General features: G+C 36.1%; 1 protein-coding gene across 25 annotated transcripts in view; it reads right to left on the bottom strand.

The window, feature by feature from the left end:
* Positions 1 to 24,943, bottom strand: part of PTPN13 (protein tyrosine phosphatase non-receptor type 13) — a 264,276-nt gene that overhangs the window by 56,629 nt on the left and 182,704 nt on the right. For 23 of the 25 annotated variants that reach the window (XR_016393354.1, XM_022561623.3, XM_089912233.1 and 20 more), the window contains 14 exons: positions 22,162 to 22,247; positions 21,300 to 21,462; positions 19,727 to 19,941; positions 19,514 to 19,612; positions 17,762 to 18,129; positions 16,410 to 16,590; positions 14,996 to 15,157; positions 14,315 to 14,486; positions 14,003 to 14,213; positions 10,579 to 10,649; positions 8,130 to 8,191; positions 5,766 to 5,859; positions 4,913 to 5,050; positions 4,725 to 4,813 (listed from right to left, as the gene is read on the bottom strand). Coding sequence is in view for 24 of the 25 variants with exons in the window: in XM_022561623.3 (XP_022417331.1) it covers positions 4,725 to 4,813; positions 4,913 to 5,050; positions 5,766 to 5,859; positions 8,130 to 8,191; positions 10,579 to 10,649; positions 14,003 to 14,213; positions 14,315 to 14,486; positions 14,996 to 15,157; positions 16,410 to 16,590; positions 17,762 to 18,129; positions 19,514 to 19,612; positions 19,727 to 19,941; positions 21,300 to 21,462; positions 22,162 to 22,247 (2,111 nt within the window). In the remaining variant the exon portion in view is untranslated. Of the gene's footprint in view, positions 1 to 607; positions 2,025 to 3,608; positions 4,058 to 4,724; positions 4,814 to 4,912; positions 5,051 to 5,765; positions 5,860 to 8,129; positions 8,192 to 10,578; positions 10,650 to 14,002; positions 14,214 to 14,314; positions 14,487 to 14,995; positions 15,158 to 16,409; positions 16,591 to 17,761; positions 18,130 to 19,513; positions 19,613 to 19,726; positions 19,942 to 21,299; positions 21,463 to 22,161; positions 22,248 to 24,943 lie in introns of those variants that run through there. The other 2 variants (XM_089912254.1, XM_089912255.1) reach the window with 2 other exon arrangements.

The following is a 24,943-nucleotide window of genomic DNA, read 5'->3' as shown; positions in this document are numbered from 1 at the left end:
TGGCCATTCTCACCACTATTATTCAACATAGTTTTGGAAGTCCTAGCCACGGCAATCAGAGAAGAAAAAGAAATAAAAGGAATACAAATTGGAAAAGAAGAAGTAAAACTGTCACTGTTTGCAGAGGACATGATAGTATACCTAAGAGAATCCTAAAGATGCCACCATAAAACTACTAGAGCTAATCAATGAATTTGGTAAAGTTGCAGGATACAAAATTAATGTACAGAAATCTCTTGCATTCCTATACACTAATGAGGAAAAATCTGAAAGAGAAATTAAGGAAACACTCCCATGTACCATTGCAACAAAAAGAATAAATACCTAGGAATAAACCTACCTAGGGAGAAAAAAGACCTGTATGCAGAAAACTATAAGACACTGATGAAAGAAATTAAAGACGATACCAACAGACGGAGAGATATGCCATGTTCTTGGATTGGAAGACTCAATATTGTGAAAATGACTATACTACCCAAAGCAATCTACAGATTCAATGCAATCCCTATCAAATTACCAATGGCATTTTTTACGGAACTAGAACAAAAAATCTTAAAATTTGTATGGAAACACAAAAGACCCTGAATAGCCAAAGCAGTCTTGAGGGAAAAAAACGGAGCTGGAGGAATCAGACTCCCTGACTTCAGATGATACTACAAAGCTACAGTAATCAAGACAATATGGTACTGGCACAAAAACAGAAACATAGATCAATGGAACAAGATAGAAAGCCCAGAGATAAACCCACGCACCTACGATCAACTAATCTATAACAAAGGAGGCAAGGATATACAATGGAGAAAAGACAGTCTCTTCAATAAGTGATGCTGGGAAAACTGGACAGCTACATGTAAAAGAATAAAATTAGAACACTCCCTAACACCATACACAAAAATAAACTCAAAATGGATTCGAGACCTAAATGTAAGACCGGACACTATAAAACTCTTAGAGGAAAACATAGGAAGAACCCTCTTTGACATATATCACTGCAAGATCTTGTTTGATCCACCTCCTAGGATAATGGAAATAAAAACAAAAATAAACAAATGGGACCTAATGAAACTTCAAAGCTTTTGTACAGCAAAGGAAACCATAAACAAGACGAAAAGACAACCCTCAGAATGGGAGAAAATATTTGCAAATGAATCAATGGACAAAGGATTAATCTCCAAAATACATAAACAGCTCATGCAGCTCAATATTGAAGAAACAAACAACCCAATCCACAAATGGGCAGAAGACCTAAATAGACATTTCTCCAAAGAAGACATACTGATGGCCAAGAAGCACGTGAAAAGCTGCTCAACATCACTAATTATTAGAGCAATGCAAATCAAAACTACAGTGAGGTATTACCTCACACCAGTTAGAATAGGCATCATCAGAAAATCTACAAACAACAAATACTGGAGAGGGTGTGGAGAAAAGGGAACCCTCTTGCACTCTTGGTGGGAATGTAAATTGATACAGCCACTATGGAGAACAGTATGGAGGTTCCTTAAAAAACTAAAAATAGAATTACCATATGATCCAGCAATCCCACTACTGGGCATATACCCAGAGAAAACCATACTTCAAAAAGACACATGCACCCCAATGTTCATTGCAGCACTATTTACAATAGCCAGGTCATGGAAGCAACCTACATGCCTATTGACAAACAAATGGATAAAGAAGTTGTGGTACATATATACAATGGAATATTACTCAGCCATAAAAAGGAATGAAATTGAGTCATTTGTTGAGACGTGGATGGATCTAGAGACTGTCATACAGAGTGAAGTAAGTCAGAAAGAGAAAAACAAGTATCGTATATTAATGCATGTATGTGGAACCTAGAAAAATGGTACAGATGAACAGGTTTGCAGGGCAAAAGTTCAAACACAGATGTAGAGAACAAATGTATGGACACCAAGTGGGGAAAGCCACGGGGGTGTGGGGATGGCGGTGTGCTGAATTGGGCAACTGGGATTGACATGTATACACTGATGTGTATAAAATTGATGACTAATAAGAAGCTGCTGTATAAAAAAATAAAATTCAAAAATTAGAAAAAACAAACGAATAGTGAACTCTGTTATTTGTATGGAAATATGTTAATATAAATGTTTCAGACACTACATGAAATTTCTAAAAATCTTATAGGTTCTGGTATAATGTTATACGTCATAATTCTAGTTTACTTTAAAATATATATCTCAGAAGTAACTAAATTTGCTTGTCAATTGCATTATTATGAACTTTCATCAAATCTTAAACTGTGGTCATTTTTAAGTCTTTTGTCATTTACAGACAGTTCTGGGTGTACTCTGATGCTTTTGCAAAAATGTTCCTATAAAAGGGTTTCATCTTCAAGGAATTCATTGAAAAGACTGTGACAAGTACAGGTTTCTGGTAACTGACTATACTGCTGAACTGAATGAATAAGCATTTTCAGAACTCTAATGGAAAACTGATGAATTCATAAAAGTGCTAACAAAAGATCAAGATGAAAAAAAAATTAATTACATGGGACTGAGTGAACTGATGAGGTTGATTATAAGTTTTGTGACTTTGTTTGAATAAAAAAAGTGTGATGTAAATTTATGTAAAAAGAACTTAATGTAAAACAATGCCACTCTTCTCACATATTTTCTCGTTTTGGAAAATATATTTTCTGTTAAAAACGTGATTTATGCTGACATGTAATAGGTTGATTATTGTTATTATAAATGAATTAATAAATATTTTTAAGTTTCAAAAAGAAAAAGAAAATATGAGACAGATTTTTACATATTAGTGGAAAGAGTGTAATGATCAATTTTAACTGAGAACCAAATTTGGAATCACGTGACAAAAAGTATATTTACATGTTTTCATATGTAGAATAGAAGGGTAAAACCCAATATTTTAACAATAGCTATCTCAGATGAAGATGAGGAATGGGTAAAAAAAGGAGCTTGCATTTTTTTTTTTTTTTTTTTTTTTGCGGTATGTGGGCCTCTCATTGTTGTGGCCTCTCCCGTTGCGGAGCACAGGCTCCGGACGCACAGGCTCAGTGGCCATGGCTCACGGGCTCAGCCGCTCTGTGGCATGTGGGATCTTCCCGGACCGGGGCACGAACCCGTGTCCCCTGCATCGGCAGGCGGACTCTCAACCACTGTGCCAGCAGGGAAGCCCCAGGAGCTTGCATTTTTAAATGATTCTGTTTAAAATATTTTTTTTACAATGAGGATGTAGTGTCTTCATTATCAAAATAAAAAAAGCAACTTGAATGTAGTTGTCTGCTATAAACTTTTGTTATAATAGCTCAGTGTAAAAGAGAATCTATATTATGTTTTTTTTTTTAAAGTAAAGGCATTGGATTTTGAAATAGATATTAAAGATTTTTATTTACTGTCTTAGTTAAGAGACTTCAGAACATACATTTTAAGGGGTATTTTAAATAGTATTAATAAAAATGATTAGTATGATTTCAAATGTTCAGAAAATCTTTTTCAAAGAGCTTATTGTTATAATTATTAATATTTAGATAGTACAAAAGAACAATAACTTAAGTAAAAACACTACAGCATGATACATTGTGAGCTATTTAATATTTGTGTAATCATTTTTTTAGATTAGGAAATACATACTAAAACAGATATAAGCTTCCTTGTATTTACATACATTAATTATATGTAAGTATTTAATGAAAATAATCACGTGTATATGAGATTGTGTGTGGGTACATGCGTGGTAAGAATCCAGACCAGCTTAGTTTTGACAATTTTGAAGATGTTCAATAGGAAGAATCAGAAGCCTTGTGAGGGAAATTATCCTAGAACAATGGGCAAGATCAGATTCATATAAATAGGGTGATGCCTAGTTTGAGCAGGCTTACATATTATTTATCTACTATTTCATGCTTTTTTCTTAGTCAGCTCAATGTCCCAGAAGATCTGAAGTCTTAGTCTTAAATAAGTCTATGATTACATTTTTGAAAATTAATTGTTTCTTTCTCTTCCTTCTTCTTCTTTTTTTTTTTGGCTTGGGGAAACTTGAATAGTAATTCTTTCCCTGGCATAGGATGACTCTTAAATGCAAAAAATAAAATTAATCTCAGATGATTCCAACTTCGGGGTTTTATTTTTTTTAAGATTTTAACAAACATATATACTATATATTAAGCACTAATTCCTGTACAGCTTATTTTTACTAGTTTGCATCCAACTAGTTTAATGTATTATGAATGTCAGCTGTCTAAATCTTTTAAAACATGTCTCAACTGAAACTGCAGAGCAATCAGAGCAAAAGCCATGGAATAAATGAAAGAATGAGATGTTTCCATGATAATTAAGACCAAGGATCCATGAGGGGCAGAAGAAAACAAGCACTCAAGGATAAAAATCAAGTTTTCTACCTAGGTTAGGTATTAACTGGAATGGGATCTTGGAATTACCAACTTTGATTTGGTGTAATAATAATGAAGATGCAAAAAAAGAAAAAAAAAAAAGATTTTTGGGCACTATTTTCCTGAATGGAAACCTTCACCAAAAGAGGTTAAATGATTTAAAAGCAAGTTTTCTCCAAAATGAGTAAATGACATCAGTTCTAATTCTTACTGAGGTTACTAACCAGCCATCAGTATATTATCTTTAATAGTTAGAAGGGAAACTGGTAGGTAGGGAGAGGTAAGGCCTCATCAGAGAATTCTAACAAGATATAGCATCACAGAGTGTTTACCTAGGTATTATCCTTACCTCCGTAAACTCTTCAGGTAAAGGTGAACCATCATAGTCTGTATCTTCTGCTCTCTCTTCACATAACTTCCCACTGGTTTTCAATGCACCTGGGAAAGAAAGAAATAGGCCAAGAGGAATTAAAATGCTCTGTAGAGGCCTTGCTGTACTCCTTCCGTGTACCAACTTACTCATTCTGGTTCATCTACCTGGAGCACAGGCATCTCGTGCTGCATTATTTTGGTTTAAAAGATTCTGAGCTTCCTCATCCACAACATCCAGCAGAGACTGGATAACTTCAGCTTCTTGAGGATCATCATAAATATCATCTTCTTGTACATCAGATTCTTGAAAAACAGTAATTTACATGGGATTTTACTTTAAAAAATATTGGTATGAGAAAGAGACAATGTGTCAAATATAATATGCCAGGTCTTTCAAATTTTAAGCATCCACTTTGACAAAGCAGCCATGACAGGAAAAGTGGTTTACACTAATGGGACCCAGGCATTTTTAGTTCTAGAACTACTTTGGCTGTTATGACAAAAGACCACACAAATGCAACTGAATAAACAAAAATCAATCTCTGTGATACACCTTTTCAAAGGACATTAATAATTTAATGTTTATTTCCCTAACTTAATCCCAAATTGTTAATTTATAAAAGAAACTAAAGAAATTTCAACCAAAGAAGTTATGTTACAAAGATTAAGGATATAATAGGGCAGCCCAAACATCCCCAAGAAAAAATGTCTCAGTTATTAGGTACCCAGTGAATTGCTGCTTCAAAAAAATACAAGAAACAATTATCAAACAAAACTGCTATCTCTTCAATCATTTAAAAATCATTTTAATCTTAAAGATGAGAAGGAATACTGGACATTTGTACAGTAGTGCAGCTAATGTTAATTTTACGCTGTTCTTTTATTTCTCTGAACAATAATCTTTCCTTTTAAAGCTACAGGAACATGTAAGGCAAATAAGAAAGGCTGCCAACATTTCTTTATTACTTGAATTATTAGGGCATTTAGAGTAACTGGATGACTCGATTTGGGAAACTACCTTTGGATAGAATCAGGTCTGCTGATTCCTTCATCTGATAAGTAGAACATTTTCTTTCAGGGTACAAAATTTCAATTATTTCTTCCCCATTAACCTAAAGTATAAAACCAAAGCAAATCATTAGTTTTCTATTTTACTAACATCCAGGATTAGGGAGGGACTGCACACTGTCCCTCCATGTCCTTCTCCCCTTCTTTCTCGGTACAAAATCCTTTTTATATCTCCCCACCTTGGATCAGTGCTTCTAGGAGATACCAGTGCAGTGAAATATGCAAAGGGTATGGGACTTTCCATCATCAGATATGCCTGGAAACACTAGATTAAGCAACATTAAATCAATATTTTTATTCCAAGAATTCTCACAATGCTTACTAATATAAATTTTGAGTTGTCAAAAGAGAAATGTATTATGTAGTATTTCCTAAATTTATTTGACTGCAGAAATCTCTTTTTAAGGCATATTCTATGGGATCTGTCTTCCATAGAACTTTTTCGAAAAGTTAAATAGACCTACTAAGAAGTTCAGGGAAATGAAAAAAAAGTCAATCTTTTAAGTATTTGTGAAGTTGTTACATGGACATAGTCTTCAGTTTAGCAATGTGATCAACTGTTGGCTATAAAGATTTTCAAATCTAGTCTAAAGCTCATCTCAATTTAAGGAAAATAGCAATGGATTCATAACTATAAAGTACTAATTAAATGGAATGTAACTTTTAAATTCAATGGTTAATTGTGAAGCACTTCATGGCATGTAGCCTATTAAAAGATGATTAGGGCAAAATGCAATATTAAATGATTAGAATAAATTAAAATAATTTTATACAAATAAAGCGTGGTTTGCTTTAAAGATTTTACTTTTTTTATTAAGATAAAAGGTAGACCTAGAGTCTGTCATACAGAGTGAAGTCAGAAAGAGAAAAACAAATACCGTATGCCAACACATATATATGGAATCTAAAAAACAACAAAAAAAAAGGTCATGAAGAACCTAGGCGCAAGACAGGAATAAAGATGCAGACCTAATAGATAATGGACTTGAGAATACAGGGAGGGGGAAGGGTAAGATGGGACAAAGTGAGAGAGTGGCATGGACATATATACACTACCAAACGTAAAATAGATAGCTAGTGGGAAGCAGCCGCATAGGACAGGGAGATCAGCTTGGTGCTTTGTGACCACCTAGAGGGGTGGGATAGGGAGGGTGGGAGGGAGGGAGATGCAAGAGGGAAGAGATATAGGGATATATGTATATGTATAACTGATTCACTTTGTTATAAAGCAGAAACTAACACACCACTGTAAAGCAGTTATACTCCAATAAAGATGTTAAGAAAAAAAAAGATAAAAGGTAGAGATAGTAGATGCAATGAAATTATCTCTTCATAAATAATGGTTACATAATGTCAAAAAATTTCACTGGATTGTAAAATTCCACTCTTCATGAGAAATTCATAGTACAGACATTAGTATTCAAGGACAGAATATCATTTAGGAGACTTCCTGGAAGATTTTAACTCCAACAAAAAATGTTTACAATCACGAATAACAAAAGTTCTAATTCCAGAAATCTTGTTGAGCTGATAAGATTTTCAGATTACTAGGAGGGAAATGCCTCAGCTCTGGATTTTACATGGAAAGATATTTGAGTAGTGAGGTTCAGAATAGATTGCATGAGATACGTGTGAGATAAAACAGTTCCATGAAATGAAGATCCAGCTGGAAGCTGTGTATATTACATGCCAGAAAGTAAAAAGAAATGTTAGCCAAACAAATGGGTATAAATGTAGCCTTAAATAAAGAGCTTGAAAGTGGAATTTAGTTATGTATTAAAATATTTTTGTTAAAACACCTCCAGATTTCCCTGTGATAATCTTAAATTATTTAGGTTCTTTCATTTTATTATGTAGTAAAGCATTTTCTATGTCTTTAAAAAAGTAAGTAAGCCTATTTCTTTTGCCACTACAGTTTTGCCTCACTAGTAGCAGAGATCTGTCATCTGAGAGTCACTGCTGGTCAATGTTAACCCACTCTTAATTACATTTTTCTCTTCTGGGTATTTAAGAGACAACCAAAAGAACTGTGCATATTAATAAAAAATCCCAGCACTAAAGCTATCTATATAAGTAATCAGCCTATTTAAGAGCTGAATGTGTGCCCGATGATGTAGGGTTACTTGTGTGGGGGCTTTTCATTGTGTGTTACTTAGTAAGTCCTATTAGTTCACTAAGTACATGTATCTAAAAATCAATACATGTGTCTAAAAAAGGCAAATATTTAAATATGAAATCAGTTTGGTTCAAAATACAAACAAGCTACTTATTTAGATAAGGAAGTAGGACACAAAGAAGGTGGCTTTTCACTTACCTTGGAGAATGAGTTATTAGGTGTGAGTGCCGGTTTGCCACAAGGCTCCACAATGTGATGACCTGAAGGAAGAACAGAAAGAAAAGGATGAGCCACTCAGAACCACATTAGGGACAACAGAATAGTGAAAGAAAACCCATATTTCTGTGCATGTTCTTATTTTTATTAATACACTAAGAGAGGTCATATCACAAAGTGACTTAAAATCAACTAAATGGAATCAAATATTAGAGAAGGGTTTATTCCAAGGACAAAGCCAATTTCTTAAAAGAAAATAGTTTGCATAAAAGCTCAGTTTGGGCTAAATGTTTCTAGAGTGAGACACTAAATATAGATTTTCCCAACTAAATGGAAGAGACATTACAGGTGCTGAACTATATAGTCACTGGAAAGATAGCAGGTCCTTTATCTCATTTCACAAAGACTATCAATTTAACACAGAAAAATAAGTATGGATACAACTGGAAAGGACTTTTAGTATATTTATAAACCAAATGTGGATTTTAACTCTTAGACATCAGCACAAAAATTCAATACGTATATTAAAAATGATATTGTTTCCCCTACAGTTAAAAATTAGATTCATTATTTCCAGGAGATACCTTATTAAACTACCAGGAAAAATAATTAAAAAGTATACCAAAAATGAACCACTGGTTCAAAAGAATAATACTGGAATAGTATAAAGCACAATAGTTTATTATTTGTAATCTCTCCCACCTTTTTCCCCTGTTACTCTCTCCCCCTCTGTCCCCCTCTCCCCCTCTGTCCCCAAGCAACCACTGATCTCCTTTGTCACTATAGATTAATTTGCACTTTTGTACAATCTTGTATAAATTGAATAATACAATATGGATTCCTTTTTTTGGTCTGGTTTCTTTCATTCAGCATACCTATTTTATTTTAATTATCTTGTCGCATGTATCAACAATCTGTTCATTTTTATTGCTGAGTAGTATTCTGTTGCTTGGATATATTACAAATGGTTATTCATTCAACAGATTTTAGACATTTGAGTGGTTTCAGATTTTGGTTATTACAAAGAAAGCTGCTAAAAAATTCCTGTACAAGTTTTTGTGTATGAATATATGCTTTGTTTTCTCTTTAGTAAACAAACAGGAGTGGAATGGCTGGATCATATGGTGGGCATATGTTTAAATTTTTAAGAAACTGTCAAACTGTTTTCCAAAATGGTTGTACCATTTTACATTTTCATCACTACAAGAGAGTTCCTATTACTGACACTATGTGATTTTCAGAATTCATAAAGAAATTAGGCCTGAGAATCCCATAAAGACAGATTACTAGGCAGTTTCTACAAGGTGGCAGGGCACAGCTACCCTCCTCTGCCTTGAAAGTTACAAACAGGAGTGTTCTCAGAGGTCACTAGAAAAATGCTCTCCTGACTGTTCTGTGAGGTAGTTTGACTCTAATGTGAACCAGAACTATTAGAAAGCAGCAAGAAGGACCCCTAAGGCATTCAGATAACAACAGAGAACAAAGATAATCAAACTACAACCGCAATTGGCAGATTTCTTTTAGCTATTTTGGTATTTAGATACTACTGCCTGATAACCTAAAAGTTTAGTTATATAAGAAGTACTAAGAAGTACTGGATTTACATTTCAAATACTCTTTAAGTTCAACCACATTCCCCTGTACCTAACATTCTTATATGAATACTATCAATAAAAGTTACATTTACTGAGCCTGATTGTGTAAATGAGAGCATGGAGTCAGACATCCTAGGTTTAAATTCTGGCTTGACTATTAACCCTGTAGCTTGGGCAAGTTATCAAACTTTTCTGTGCCTTGGTTTCCCCTTCTATAAAAGGAGGATAATAGTAATACTAGTCTCACAGGGTTGCTGTGAGGATTTAAGCACCTAGAAGAATGCTTAGTCCAGAAAAAGCATTAAATTAATGTTTGCTGCCACAACTATTAAGATTACAATTTCTATTACTATGCTAGAATATAAGACAGATACTTTGTTTACTCATTGCTATATTCACAATGCCCAGAACACTGCCTGGCATAGAGAAGAAATTTAGTAACTGTCTGAATAAATTATTATGTGACAATCATTGTGGTAAGTATATTATTGTATTTATGTCTCATTATAACCTTAACAGATAGATACTATTAATGTTCTTATTTTACTGGTAGAAAATAGAGGCTTAGATACAGATCAAGTAACTTGCTAAGGTTACACAGGACTTGTAAACTCAGTTCTATCTGGCTTTAAATGCCATGCTGCTCTACTCTTTCCTATTATGCACAGAATATTAGAGATGCTTTTATTTAAGTGTAATTTTTTCACTCAGATCCTGCAAAACAGCCTGGAAGGGCAATAAAAACATTTTGGTGATAGGATCCAAACTTGCTTTTGGGGAAAAAAATAGTTACCTCTCTATAACTACTTGCTGTCATAAAATGACTATATCCTTACCATTGGCTTTGGCTGACTTTGGAGCTGAAACAGCAGACGTCTTAGAACTGGGAACCACTGGATGACCATTTCTGTGTTGTTTACAAAAAACAAAACAAAACAAAACGCAATTGCAAATTATTTAAGATGTTTGTTTAAATATCCTTCAAGCCATCTGTTAACTATTTAGCCTCAGGAGCTTTATTTTAGATGGGCTTCAGGGGGTCTAGGTACTTCCTGAAGCTGCAGACAAAATTTTATCAGGGTTCATCTATACATGGTTGAGGGAGACATTCTTGACTGAAAAAAGATTAAGAATCACTTCTTTACATAATCTTTCTTGGGTTTCAGTTCAATACATCACCATATTTCCCCTCTCATTTAAAACACTGGTAATATTCATGATCTAATAACTTAGTTCACTGTCACTCAGGTGATAGTTCAAAGATAACTACACTCAGAAGTCACGGATCACAAAGTTTTGCCTATCTAAAGCCCCTGATACGTGTTTTTCTTTGGAATTACTTTAAGTGATAATCTAGACAAAATACATATATTCAAAGCACTATAAGAATAGTACAACCCAACATGAAAAACAGTCAAGAGACAGCACCTTGGAAGAGTATCAGAATGTGATTTTATTGTTGCTAATACTTGAAAGAAAAGGGAGGTTGCCTAAGGTATACAGTGTTGGGAGAGGCAATCAGCCATGGGTCCTAAGCATCCCTGTATGTTCTTGCTGGGTACCTCAGAAATGCAAAGGCTCTAACCACTTTTTATCTGGGCCAATTCTCAAGGCTATGTTCACAGTGAGCAAGCTTGAGGAATTATGTAATCTCTCTACCCAAACAAATTGCAAGCTTTCTTACAGGCTGCCATAAAGTGGTGGGTTCCCTGGCTCTTCTTACAGTACTCTTCTCCTGTACTATAACCCACTGCATGTACAGAAACCCACTAGGCCCACATATGTCATCTCCATGGGACTTGGAGGACATGGGAACCGACACCAATACCATGCTCATGCTGCTTGCTGTGCCTTTAGTAATAAGGTTTTTTGTTTCCGATACAGGAGTTTCATATCTTCTACCAGCATTCATAAAACAATAACTGGCTAGTTTATTAGTTTGCAAATAGGGTAAAATTACAGACACTTTACAGCTCTTGACAAATAATTACCACAAGTATACAACCCTCCATTACTGTTACCCTGTAGACGTTATTATTTCTTTAATTTTTAAATAAATTTATTTATTTTATTTTTGGCTGCATTAGGTCTTTGTTGCTGCGCGCGGGCTTTCTCTAATTGCGGCGAGTGGGGGCTACTCTTCCTTGCGGTGCGCGGGCTTCTCATTGCGGTGATTTCTCTCGTTGCGGAGCACAGGCTCTAGGCACGCAGCCTTCGGTAGTTGCGGCACATGGGCTCAGCAGTTGTGGCCTGCGGGCTCTAGAGCACAGGCTCAGTAATTGTGGCTAGTGGGCTCAGTTGCTCCACGGCATGTGGGACCTTCCCAGACCAGGGCTCAAACCCGTGTCCCCTGTGTTGGTAGGCAGATTCTTAACCGCTGTGCCACGAGGAAAGCCCCCCTGTGGACTTAAAAGAGGGCAGAAATAAAACAACAGAGGAGAGAGAGCTGGAAGAAGAATGAAGGGTAAGGTAACTATGACTGCTACTACTGCATCTTTAGTGACTTCAGCAAAGATAAAAGTAGAAAGAGAAAAGAAATTGATTTTAGACCTAGGGTAAGGGCTGCTCTAGTGATCTGGAGGCAAAAAATTCATCTAGATCTATGGTTAGCAGAAATGTTTTCATAAAAACATTTTCCAGGTTGTTTGAACACTCTCCTCCTCCACTAATTAACATTCAGGTACACCTATGAAAATAACTGTATGCCAATCTAATTTTTAGAAATATTGAAGAAAACCGGTCAGGGGTTATGTTCAAGGGAAAAAGTATACAATCTAACTTAAAGGTTCAGAAGGAAAAATGGGTTTATGATCAAATTATTTAATTAACAGTTTCTATATTTTGGAAGACATACTATATAAAACTCACCATGTATCGCAGATACAAATGTGAAGTTTTCTCTTATGTAACATAGGACTGTAATCTAGAAAGCCCGGGTTCATGTACATGTGGCAGGCGGAGTAATGGCCCCCCCAAAGATGTCTGCATTATAATCCCCAGAACCTTTGAATATGTTACCTTGCATGGCAAAAGGAATTTTGCAGATGTGAGTAAATTAAGGATCTAGAGATGAGGAGATTATTCTGGATTATCTGGCTGGGCCCAATGTAATCACAGGGGTCCTTATAAGTTAAACAGAGAGGTAGGAATGTCAGAGTCAGAAAGATGTGATGACCAAAGCAGAGAGTGCTGTGATTGCTGGCTTTAAAGATGGCAAAGGGCTATGAACCAAGGAATATGGGCAATGTCTAGAAGTTGGAAAAGCAAGGAAATGGATTTCCTCCTGGAGCCTATGGAAGGGAGCTTGCCAACACCTTGATTTTAGGACAAAGAATTTGTAGTAATTTAATAGTAGTAAGAAACTAATACATAGGGACTTCCCTGGTGGTCCAGTGGTAAAGAATCCACCTTCCAGTGCAGGTGACACGGGTTCAATCACTGGTTGGGGAACTAAGATCCCACATGCCGCGGAGCAACTAAGCCCCTGTGCCACAACTACCGAGCTCGCACACCTCAGCTAGAGAGCCCCCCTGCTGCAAACTACAGAGCTCACACACCCTGGAGCCTGCACCACAACTAGAGAAGAGAAAACCCGCATGCCACAACTAGAGAAGCCTGGGCGCTGCAACAAAGAGCCCATGCACCGCAATGAGCACCTCAACGAGTGCTTCAACAAAAAGATCCCACATGCCACAATGAAGACCCGATGCAGCCAAATAAATAAAAACATTAAAAAAAGAGAAAATAATACATATTTTTTTTCAATTTATTTCCATTATTAAGTGAAAGAAAAGTTGCTATTAGCATTTTTTATAACGTGAAATTGTCATGAGGTATAGTGAATGTGATGGTCTATGCCCCATTGGTTGTAGACATGACGTTCAGGTAGGACTGACCGTGTCCCAGCTCTGGGAATCGGCCAGGACTGGCCTGGGCCAGTCAATATATTCTTATCCCTTTTCCTCATCAGGGCTGGTCTTAATTTAGGTCTAAGGCAATCAGCACACAGCCCTTGCTTTACTACAGTGATTGCTGAGACCTGTTTGAGGATTGCTCTGGATAGTGTGGGATGCAGGTGCGAGGCATGAAAACTGGCACAGACATTTGACTACTATGAAGGAAACACATAAATTACTAACCCCCATTCACTTAGTCTGTGAATTACTAATTCAGGAATATCTTTAAGAAAACCTAGTATCTTTTAATGGCCTGAAATGCATGTGCACACACAAACAAAATCCATGAATAACTGCAGAGTACCTTGTTGCTTTCAGCACCACTGAAGGCAGTGACATGTCTAATGCTCTCTTAGCTTCTTCCAAAGTCATTCCTTGTGTGCTGACTCCGTTCACATAGTGGATGATGTCTAAGAGCTGGAGATTACCCTCAGTGGCTGCAACTGACCTTGGATTGATATCACTAACATATACCACTTGATGAAGGCTGTCGTGACCTCCAGATAAGGAAAAACCTTTAGGGAACAGAAAAATATTTGTTTCCTTAGTCTTAACAGTACTTACTCTTAATCTAGCCAAGAAAAATCACACTGCACAAAGCTTGAATTTGCATTACCCAGCTCCTCTTTGTTGCATGTAAATGTAATGTCAGGTAGCAAATCAGGCAGCATTAGCATCCTGGGTAATTCTAGAACTCGGCCAAGAACTAATCTGACTGTCTTGGGTGCAGCTCGGAGTAGATTCACTGCATCTGTGTGAGTCATTTTTGTAACATCTGTATCATTAACCTATAAAAATGAGAATGGGGCAAAGTAGGATTACAATTACTGGAACACAGAAGTTGCCAACAAAATACAGTAATTTCCCTAACTTTTTATATAATTTATTTTAGCCAGTAGGAGATTCACAATAAAGAACGGTCTCTAGTTTATTGGTAATCCCCTCTACTGTGGAAATCATGAACACAATGACCAAGTAATTATAAATGAAATAATAATGTAAAATACCTAACAAATGTCATTACTTTGCTAATATAGAAAATTTATTCTTATAGCAATTTAAGAAACTTTCTCTTCCTGAGACCCAAGATAGCTTGTTTAATGCCTTAACTGAGATTAAGCATTTTCCAAATTATTACTATATAAAGGCCTTTACTTTTAACAGGTGGAGAAGGAAAACATAAACCAAGCAGTGAAATAGAGTATTATATTAACTCAACCTTCTTGCTTTTCCTTCTTCGGTCCTGGATTGATCTTTGGTCACATTTGCACAAATAGAATCTGTTTAAATGTCTCACCTTTATAAGCCGGTCCCCAGGTCTTAGCCTTCCATCACTTTTGGCTGGATCCTGAATGACATCATGAACATAACAACCAATACTCTGATTGCCTTTGGTTACTGTAAAACCCAGGCTTCCTTTTTCTGACTTAATTAGGGTAATGTGGAGTTCTATCATCTCCTAAGGGAAGAAAACAGTGATTCTTTTAGGTTGTCTATTTTGCTGTAAAGGCAAAGAGAAAGACAAATATTTCCATTGATTAACACAGGAGGACACTACACCTTAAAAGGTTACTTAACTTGCCCAAGTGAAGAAGCCAGGTATGTCCAATTCTAGAAAATGCCTCCCTGCCCATGTAAGAGTTGAGTTTAAATTCAACATTATGTGCTTGTCTAGAGATAGCTGAGACAGAACTTACTCTTGCTTCAATTCTTGTACTTTCAGAACAAACAAAGACAAACACCCATGCCAAGAGCAACAAAAGAAAGTTTTTTTTTGGAGTAAATACATGAAGTCTGGGTGACTAAATATCACAACTTGAGGTATTTAGTCGTATAATTTTTTTTTTTAAGATTTCAATTGAGATAAGGTTGCTTACAGCTTACAGGCATGATGACAGACTTCTAAGGAAATCGTTCAAAGATTATTTTCACTCTGTTGCTGAGAATGAAGATGTAGATGCTACACACACACACACACACACACACACACAATTATAGGAAAATGAAGTATCTGGAAAGATTAACTCCAAAATGTTTATGGTTTTTGAGTGGTGAGATTATAGGTGGTTTTAATCTTTGTTTTCTAATTTTCCTATAATAAATATTTATTACTTAAGTAACAAAAAAAAAACAGTATTGAAAAAGGGTGATTTCGAATCAGTGTTAAAGCATATTATTCTTGGAAATTTGGCTGGCTTCCAAACTGAATTTGTAGCTTTAGAAGTTCTAGGGCTATTAGTAAAGAAAAGGATTCCATTTAGGCACCCATAAAACAGTGTGGAGGAGAATAAAATTACATTCAAACTTGATTAAAAATTAAACAGGTAACTCATCAGAATTTGGGAAATAACAGGTACTGTGCTAGGTGCTCTACATATGTTATTTCATTTAATCCTCACCACAATACTACGAGGTTACTAGTCTCATTTTAGAGCTAAAACTACTAAGACTCAGAGGATTAAGTAATTTGTCCATAGGCACCTGCCAAACTACAGCAAGTCAGTGGTAGAGTCAGGATTTATACCCAGGTCTTTTTGCCTTTTTCCCTAATTCTCAGCAGAGAAACATACCAGCCAGATATGTTATCTATTTACTGAACATAGATATGAGGCTAATCTAAAACACAGCCTTTTCCCTAAAGGGAAACTGTGGAGGACTACATTTTACTTGAGAGAATACGGAATTTTCTTCATACAAGAGAAATAACTCACCAGTTCAAAGTCTTCAAGGTGGTTTTCCAAGTCATTTTTCAAAGACGTCAAGCTTTCCTGTCTAGTTGGCTCAGAAGTGTGACATTTATGATATTTATCCATTGCATTAGTGGAAGCAGATTCTGACTGAGATTGACAACTCTGCCCAGGAGTTACATCAGGTGGTCGAGGGGAAGGATTACTACAGAGACAAAGTAAGACTATTTTCAAACACATTGCAATGTCAATATAGTAAGTTTGTGCCACAAACAGAAAATGCTCAACAAATATTTATGTTTGCTTTTTATTCAGATCCTAAGCTACTTTTTGTCTGATTCTGGACTATGAATTTATTTCACATCTGTTCTATGCCAACATTACTGATTCTTATTCTCTGTCTACCTCTTTAAGCTGCAAAAATCAGTATGAAAAGTTAAATAGGTATACTTTTTTTTTGTTGTTGTTGTTTTTTGTGGTATGCGGGCCTCTCACTGTTGTGGCCTCTCCCCTTGCGGAGCACAGGCTCTGGACACGCAAGCTCAGCAGCCATGGCTCACGGGCCCAGCCGCTCCGCGGCATGTGGGATCTTCCCAGACCGGGGCATGAACCCACGTCCCCTGCATTGGCAGGCGGACTCTCAACCACTGCGCCACCAGGGAAGCCCTAAATAGGTATACTTTTGACTCCTAGTTGTTAATTCAAGGCTGAAGCTAATGTTATCAGAAGCCTAATGTGTGTTTCAACATAAGAAAAAGGAAGAAATAAGAAAAGAGTAAGTCTTATTCTTGTAGTTATTTTGGATGACACGATAGGAAAAAAACAAAAAAAAAAACTTGAACATATAGATAGTTGGACCTGAATATACCCAAAGTTGTAGCTAAACCATAAAATGTCTGAATAACTCTCATAGGTATAGATGTAGTCTTTCCCTTTGTATTCCTCTATGATTTCGATCATTTCTTCTGTCCCCCTCCTCAGTACTCTTTTATGTCCTACCTTTTGCAAACTCTTTACCCACTTCCTCCCTACCACTTCCCTTTATATGTCTACTCCTTACTCTTCCATCCCATCACTATCAAAATAGGTCTGTTCTCCTTCTGGTAAGTAATATGAATGATGGTGAAATATAAAAAACTTTCTTAATTACTAGTTAATATGCTCAAAAGAGCAGCAAGGCTCAGGTCAAATGGGTAGAGAGTGTGCTAACTAAAACTGTCAGACACAATAGCTAGATATCCAATAGAGTCACCTTCTGCCTAACAATTGTGAGGTTCACAGATAGACACATTTCATTCTTAGAGAAATGGAGGTGGCTGCTCTTGTTACTAACACTAACCAGCTGCTTTGAGGGCTACACATAATATTGACAATACCTGTCCTCAAGTTCTGGTTTATTAGGTGTTTTCTGAGGATAGTAAAACATGGTACAAATGGTAGTTTCTTGACTCATGAGTGCGTCGTGTTGACTTTGTGCCTGTGACACCATGTTGCTTAGAGTCTGATGCAAAGCTGAACTCCAGCTCATGTTTGGTATCTTTGCTGGAGCTTTCACTAAGTCGTCTTCTCCACTCCCACTACTGGCACTGTAACTGTCTCTCCTGGATGGGGACGTGCACGGTTTCTTGCTTTTGTCAGACATTTCATTTTCATCTGAGCTGGTGCCTTGCTCCACACATGCTGTCTGAAGAGGGTCTTTACTGTTGCTGTTTGGAGGTACTTGTGCTGGAGAGTGCAGTGGGGTCTGTAATGGACACATTTAAAGAGATCAGAGTGTGACAACTTATATTAACTTATATTTTCATTTGGTTGAAAATGAACGTGTTAAACATAAGCACCTCCTATTAAAATATTCATTTTTTTGCTAACAAAAAAATGTTATTTTTTCTCTCATTAGAGAAAAAATCATATATAAAAGTAACAGCTGTTAATATTGTACAACTTGTACTTTCATTCATAATTAGAGTTACAGTATATATTAATATCATACTTTGTACCCTGCTTTCAAAATTTAGGTTTCTACCGTGAGTATCTTCTGAGATCCTTAAATATGCTTTGAAAACAACTGCATAAACCATATAATAATCTTACAGATGGCTATAGCTTTAATTTATTTCAGCATTCTTTTATTGGATACAGAGTTGTTTCTAGCTTTTCACTATAAATAGAAATCTAGAACTTCTTTGTATGTAGATTTTCACCTGAGTTTCTCATTATTTCCTTGTAATTTCCTGTAACAGAAATAGAATTTTCTATATTCAGCATGTAAGATGTTTTTAAAGGCCTTGTTAAATATTTCCAGATTGCTTTCCAGAAAGATCATATCAATTTACATACTCAAGAAATTTCCACTCAGTTCTTCCTATCTGGTTCCCAAAATCAATGTAGTCTCTTAAAATGCTATTTATAATGCACCTTACAGAAATGTTACTTTCCTGTTAATGTCCTTATAATACTCCCTCCTTCTCCCGGATATAAGGGTTAAAGTTTCTGGGGCCAGACACTCCTGCCTTTCATACACAGGTATCATGTTCATTGGTAACGGAGCACTATTTTAAGTAGACAGGCCAGAGGTTGTCTTTCAATTAGATTATTATTCATCTATGTATGGATTCCCACCTATCAGTATGCAATGTATAAATAACCATCAAAATAGATTTTGGATCCTTTAGCTATTCCTTAACATAAGAAAGGAAATGGACAAACATACTGCCTATGTGATTTCTAGTATTAAAAGTTAAGGCAAAAAATCTTAAATAATTCTCATTTTCATCTAAACTAGCTCAGAATGAGGACTACATTTCCAAATTTGATTCAATGAAGAAATGGACAAAAGGTTTTTGTAGCCATTGTTTTATGTCTTTTTGTATTTATGTTTGGAAAATAAATTCCTAAAATCCTAGAATCTTAGAATTGGAAGGGAGAGAAGAGAAAGTGAACTAAATTACTTTATATTACAAACATAGATTACACTCAGAGATTATGAGACCCACACAAGATAATACTCCTATCTAAAGAAGTAACTAGGATGAAACACAGGAGATCAAACTATGATGAAACCACTACAACTGAATTAATCATTCAATTGATACTCTGTAAATATAGAAATTACTTTTCCTAAGTCTCACCAAAGGAGCAGGGTCGATTTCTGGTAGCACACCAGGTGGTGGTCTACAGAGAAGCAAGGATACTTCTGGAGATGTTCCCCTGAGAGCGGATATGACTTCCTGTGGGTACCATGAGTGAGAAATGAAGATACAGTTAAACCAGCATTATGAAATCATTCTGAAAAGCCAATCCAACTCATTAAAAGTGCTGCACTCCACATGCTGGGGGCTCACCTGCTGAGACAGTCCTTTCAAAGAGGCTCCATTCACTTTCAAGATAACATCTCCCACATCAATTTGTCCACTTTCTGCTGCTGGCTGTCCCGGAAAAAGCTTTTTAACCCTTACTATGCTGATGTTCATTTGCTCGGGTATAAGATTATCTTCTCGAGAAAAACTGAACCCTAGGCCTGAGCTATTTTTAAACAATTTCACCTCAAATGTATTCTCTGGAGAAAAAAAAAAAAAAGAAAGAAAGTAAATATTCTTAACAGGCTGTGTATACATATGAACATATATACTTTTAGATACATTTTAAAAAGCCCATTTCCACCATATTTACAGCTTTATATGCAATTATTGTATGCTTATTCTATATTTAAATCCTATTTCACACTCTCTATTATTAAGAAAACTTAAGCTGCATGAACTAATATGCTGTTTGAACAGAAAAGTGGGTTCTGAAATAAGGGTTTTGAAAATGAAACTATGTTTTAATTCCATATGTTTTATAAAACTGTACAATGACAGAGAAAAAGAGGGAAAAAAACAAGAAAGGAGAAGAATAAGAGAAATTCAGGTATACAATGGGGAAGAGATGGTAAGAAGAGCAATACAGATGATAGAGAAGGGTTAAGGGCAAGTGAGGTGACCGTCTAATATTTAGGTGAGGTACAATTTAATCCAGAAAACTGCAAAGCATTGTGATAAAATTCTCATCAACAGAAGAAATTAAAAGAACAATAACCGGAAAGCATGAAAAACATATTTAGAGAAAGAGTAATGGAAGAAATAAAGAACGTAAGGCAGTGAGATTAAGTGGATACACTAATTTTATTTTCATAATCAGGAAAAATATATAGGTTGGGCTAATATTTTCTTTTTATTTTGGAGAATAATTCAGAATTGCTAACATTTGTATAATCAAAGAAAAATTTAAAATAAAGACAAAACAATGACCAAATACCACCACCACCATTTATAAAGTAAAGGACATTTATATCCTCAAAAGGAAGATAGATGGACTCAGAGGGCACTTCCGTATTATGAACACATTCAGCCTTATGAAAAACTCACTACTACATCAGTCTTAATTTCCTTATTTTACTTCCAATTAGTGGTATGTCCAAAGGCTAGCAAAGTTTGTAAGAAAAACCAGTATCTGGGAACTGTTAGTGAATTTCTGCCCAGGCTTAGCTTCATAAGTCCATACAATTAAACAGAAATATAAAAAATGCAAGAGTCAAGGTTTCATATGGGTTTGAAGCCATTCTCGGCAATTATTTATATTTATCTTTTTCCTGTACAAATTTTATTTTGAATTTGACAACTATTTAAGGCACTATTAAATGACCATAATTTACTTTGTGCATGATTTCATTATCCAAAGCCTTTCAGACTTCAACAGCTACAAACGTGTCTTTTTTTTTTTTTTAATTTAGTATAGTGCTGCATCAGATTATTATTTACACTTGACAAGAATAAATAAAGAGACCCAGGTATGAATTGTGATCCAACATGTAAAAATCACATTTTAAATAATCCAGGAATAAGTTTAATGTGAGGTGACAGTCTCCCAAGGTCTGACCTTCAGTAACAAAGCTGTAGTCTTTTACGTGAGTCATTTTCTTCATCATTTTTTCTGGGGCTTGACTTTGGGCATCTGGATCTGAGAGGGTACACTGTGGGGTTACAGGGACATGTTCTTTGGCTGCTGGAGACTGTCCCTTTTCTAACAACAGATGAACCACCTGAACAAATAGAACAGTACTTCATTAACTTAGAAGAAAGTTTTATAAGAAAGTAGGTAAGTTTTCAGGACTTTGTATAGTTGATGGTATAAAATCATTTAAAGTAACTACCTGGTCTACCAAAATACAAGTAGAGGGAGAAAAAAATAGAGGGAAAAAGCAAGGGATTGAAAATTTCAAAATCAAGGTTTTGAAAACTGTATAAAAAGATAAGCTATTAGAAAGAAAAAAATTCTATTATAAAAATAATATAAACATGTTATAGAAAATTCAGGTATTAAAATAAAATCACCACTAACCTAATAACATAAAGATCTTTATAAATAATTTGGTAAACTCCCTGACTCAAAATGTATTAGACCAATGTGAATTTAGCCTCTGGGCTGAAATAACTAGAAGTGAAAATCACTAGATATTTGTACATGTTTATGAAAAAATTTTTAATGCAATTTGCCTCCTTCCTCCTGTCAGATCTCTGGTAATATAAGGGCTAAATGTGACAGAGAAAGCCAGCTTCCTAAATAAAAATCCTCAACATAATGCTTGCTTCCCAGTTTGGAGGGAAAAATACAAGCATGTTTACACGAATCAGGCTTTGTTTCGTGACTAATAAATTTGGAGATCTCAGTGAAATTGGTATTATTCACACAGTATTATGTTTTATGGTATCTAGAAAAGGTTGGTATAATGATCTATTACCTGTCCTGTATTTCTCAGTGTCTCCACAGCTTGCTTATGAGTAGCTCCTTCCAGACTAACTCCATTGACAGCTAGGACACGATCACCTACAAATCAGGCAGTAATGTTGAAAGAAGCAAATCATAAAATAAAGATTCTACATGTTCTTTAATACCTTATGGTCTCGTTTTGTACTAATTTGCTTGAGGAGAGACTCAGACAAATTCTGGACAAAACTGTGTCACAGAGTTTCTTTAACATGTACTTAATTCCTTTCTCAATTCTATGGCTAATCATTTTTTTTTTTTTTTGTGGTACGTGGGCCTCTCACTGTTGTGGTCTCTCCCGTTGTAGAGCACAGGCTCCGGATGCGCAGGCTCAGCGGCCATGGCTCACGGGCCTAGCCGCTCCGCGGCATGTGGGATCTTCCCGGACCGGGGCACGAACCTGTGTCCCCTGCATCGGCAGGCGGACTCTCAACCACTGCGCCACCAGGGAAGCCCTACGGCTAATCATTTTAGAACAGGATATTGTATATATTATAAAATCATTTTAAATTAGGGAAAAAAGATAAACTGAACTACAAATGTAGAGAGACTGGAGAGAACAAACCTAGTTAGTTCTTATTAGAAATGCAGATGTCAGTGTTTTTGCAAGGGCACCATCCCTTTTGCAATCTCTGGCAATTTGCTTCTTAGAAAGTATCAATACAAAACATGAACTAAAACACTGTCAAGATATTTTCTGATACGAGAGAATAAGCTTAAAATAAGAGTTTTTGGCCCACCTCCTACAGTAACGAAAATAAAAACAAAAATAAACAAATGGGACCTAATTAAACTTAAAAGCTTTTGCATAGCAAAGGAAACCATAAAAAAGACCAAAAGACAACCCTCAGAATGGGAGAAAATATTTGCAAACAAAGCAACTGACAAAGGATTAAGCTCCAAAATATACAAGTAGCTCATGCAGCTCAACATCAAAAAAACAAACAACCCAATCCAAAAATGGGCGGAAGACCTAAACAGACATTTCTCCAAAGAAGACACACAGATTGCCAACAAACACATGAAAAGATGGTCAACATCACTAATTATTAGAGAAATGAAAATCAAAACCACAATGAGGTATCACCTTACAATGGTCAGAATAGCCATCAACAAAAAATCTACAAGCAATAAATGCTGGAGAGGGTGTGGAGAAAAGGGAACCCTCTTGTACTGCTGGTGAGAATGTCATTGGTACAGCTGCTTTGGAGAACAGTATGGAGGTTCCTTAAAAAACAAAAATAGAACTACCATACGACCCAGCAATCCCACTAATGGGCATATACCCTGAGAAAACCATAATGCAAAAAGTCATGTACCACAATGTTCACTGCAGCTCTATTTACAATAGCTAGGACATGGAAGCAACCTAAGTGTCCATCAACAGATGAAGGGGCAAAGAAGATGTGGCACATATATACAGTGGAATATTACTCAGCTATAAAAAGAAACAAAATTGAGTTATTAGTAGTGAGGTGGATGGACCTATATATGGAATCTAAAAAAAAAAAAGTTTCTGAAGAACCTAGGGGCAGGACAGGAATAAAGATGCAGGCGTAGAGAATGGACTTGAGGACATGGGGAGGGGGAAGGGTAAGCTGGGACGAAGTGAGAGAGCGGCATGGACACATATACACTACCAAGTGTAAAAGAGATAGCTAGTGGGAAGCAGCTGCATAGCACAGGGAGACCAGCTCGGTGCTTCGTGACCATCTAGAGGGGTGGGATAGGGAGAGTGGGAGGGAGATGCAAGAGGGAGGAGATATGGGGATATATGTATACATATAGCTGATTCACTTTGTTTATACAGCAAAAACTAACACACCACTGTAAAGCAATTATACTCCTATAAAGGTGTTAAAAAAAAACCAACAAAAAACAGAAACTAAAAATAGAACTACTATATGACCCAGCAATCCCACTACTGGGCATATACCCTGAGAAAAACATAATTTAAAAAGATACATGTACCCCAATGTTCACTGACTGCAGCACTATTTACAATAGCCAGGACATGGAAGCAAGCTAAATGTCCGTCGACAGATGAATGGATAAAGAAGATGTGGTACATATATCCAATGGAGTATTACTCAGCCATAAAAAGGAACAAAACTGGGTCATTTGAAGTGATGTGGATGGACCTAGAGTCAGTCTGTCATACAGAGTGAAGTAAGTCAGAAAGAGAAAAACAAATATCATATATTAACACATATATATGGAATCTAGAAAAATGGTACTGATGAACCTATTTGCAGGGCAGGAAAAGAGACGCAGATGTAGAGAACAGACTTGTGGACACAGCGTGGGGAGGGGAGGGTGGGACGAATTGAGAGAGTAGCACTGACATATATACACTACCATGTGTAAAACAGATAGCTAGTGGGAAGCTGCTGCTACAGCTCCGTATAGCAAGGGAGCTCAGCTCAGTGCTCTGTGATGACCTAGAGGGGTGGGATACGGGTGGGGGTGGGGGTTGGTGGTGGGAGGGAGGCTCAAGAGGGAGGGGATATATGCATACATGTAGCTGATTCACTTTGTTCTACAGCAGAAACTAACACAACATTGTAAAGCAATTATACTCCAAAAAAAATTTTTTTTTTGGAATTATATCAAGGAGTTTTTTAATGCTGTAGTCTTAAAATAATTGATATGTTCTTATTTCATATTATGAATAATTTGAACATCTGTATCAACTTTCCAATTACTTCTTTATTTGTTGAAGTGATAATCCTATATGTAATCCCCATACACACAGT

Source organism: Delphinapterus leucas, chromosome 5 (genome assembly GCF_059928025.1).
Source record: "Delphinapterus leucas isolate spDelLeu-1000000601 "Yukka" chromosome 5, BTC_Dleu_Yukka2, whole genome shotgun sequence".
NCBI classification, from domain to species: domain Eukaryota; kingdom Metazoa; phylum Chordata; class Mammalia; order Artiodactyla; family Monodontidae; genus Delphinapterus; species Delphinapterus leucas.
The sequence above is the reverse complement of the archived record's forward strand: the minus strand, read 5'-3'. Positions and strand labels throughout refer to the sequence as shown.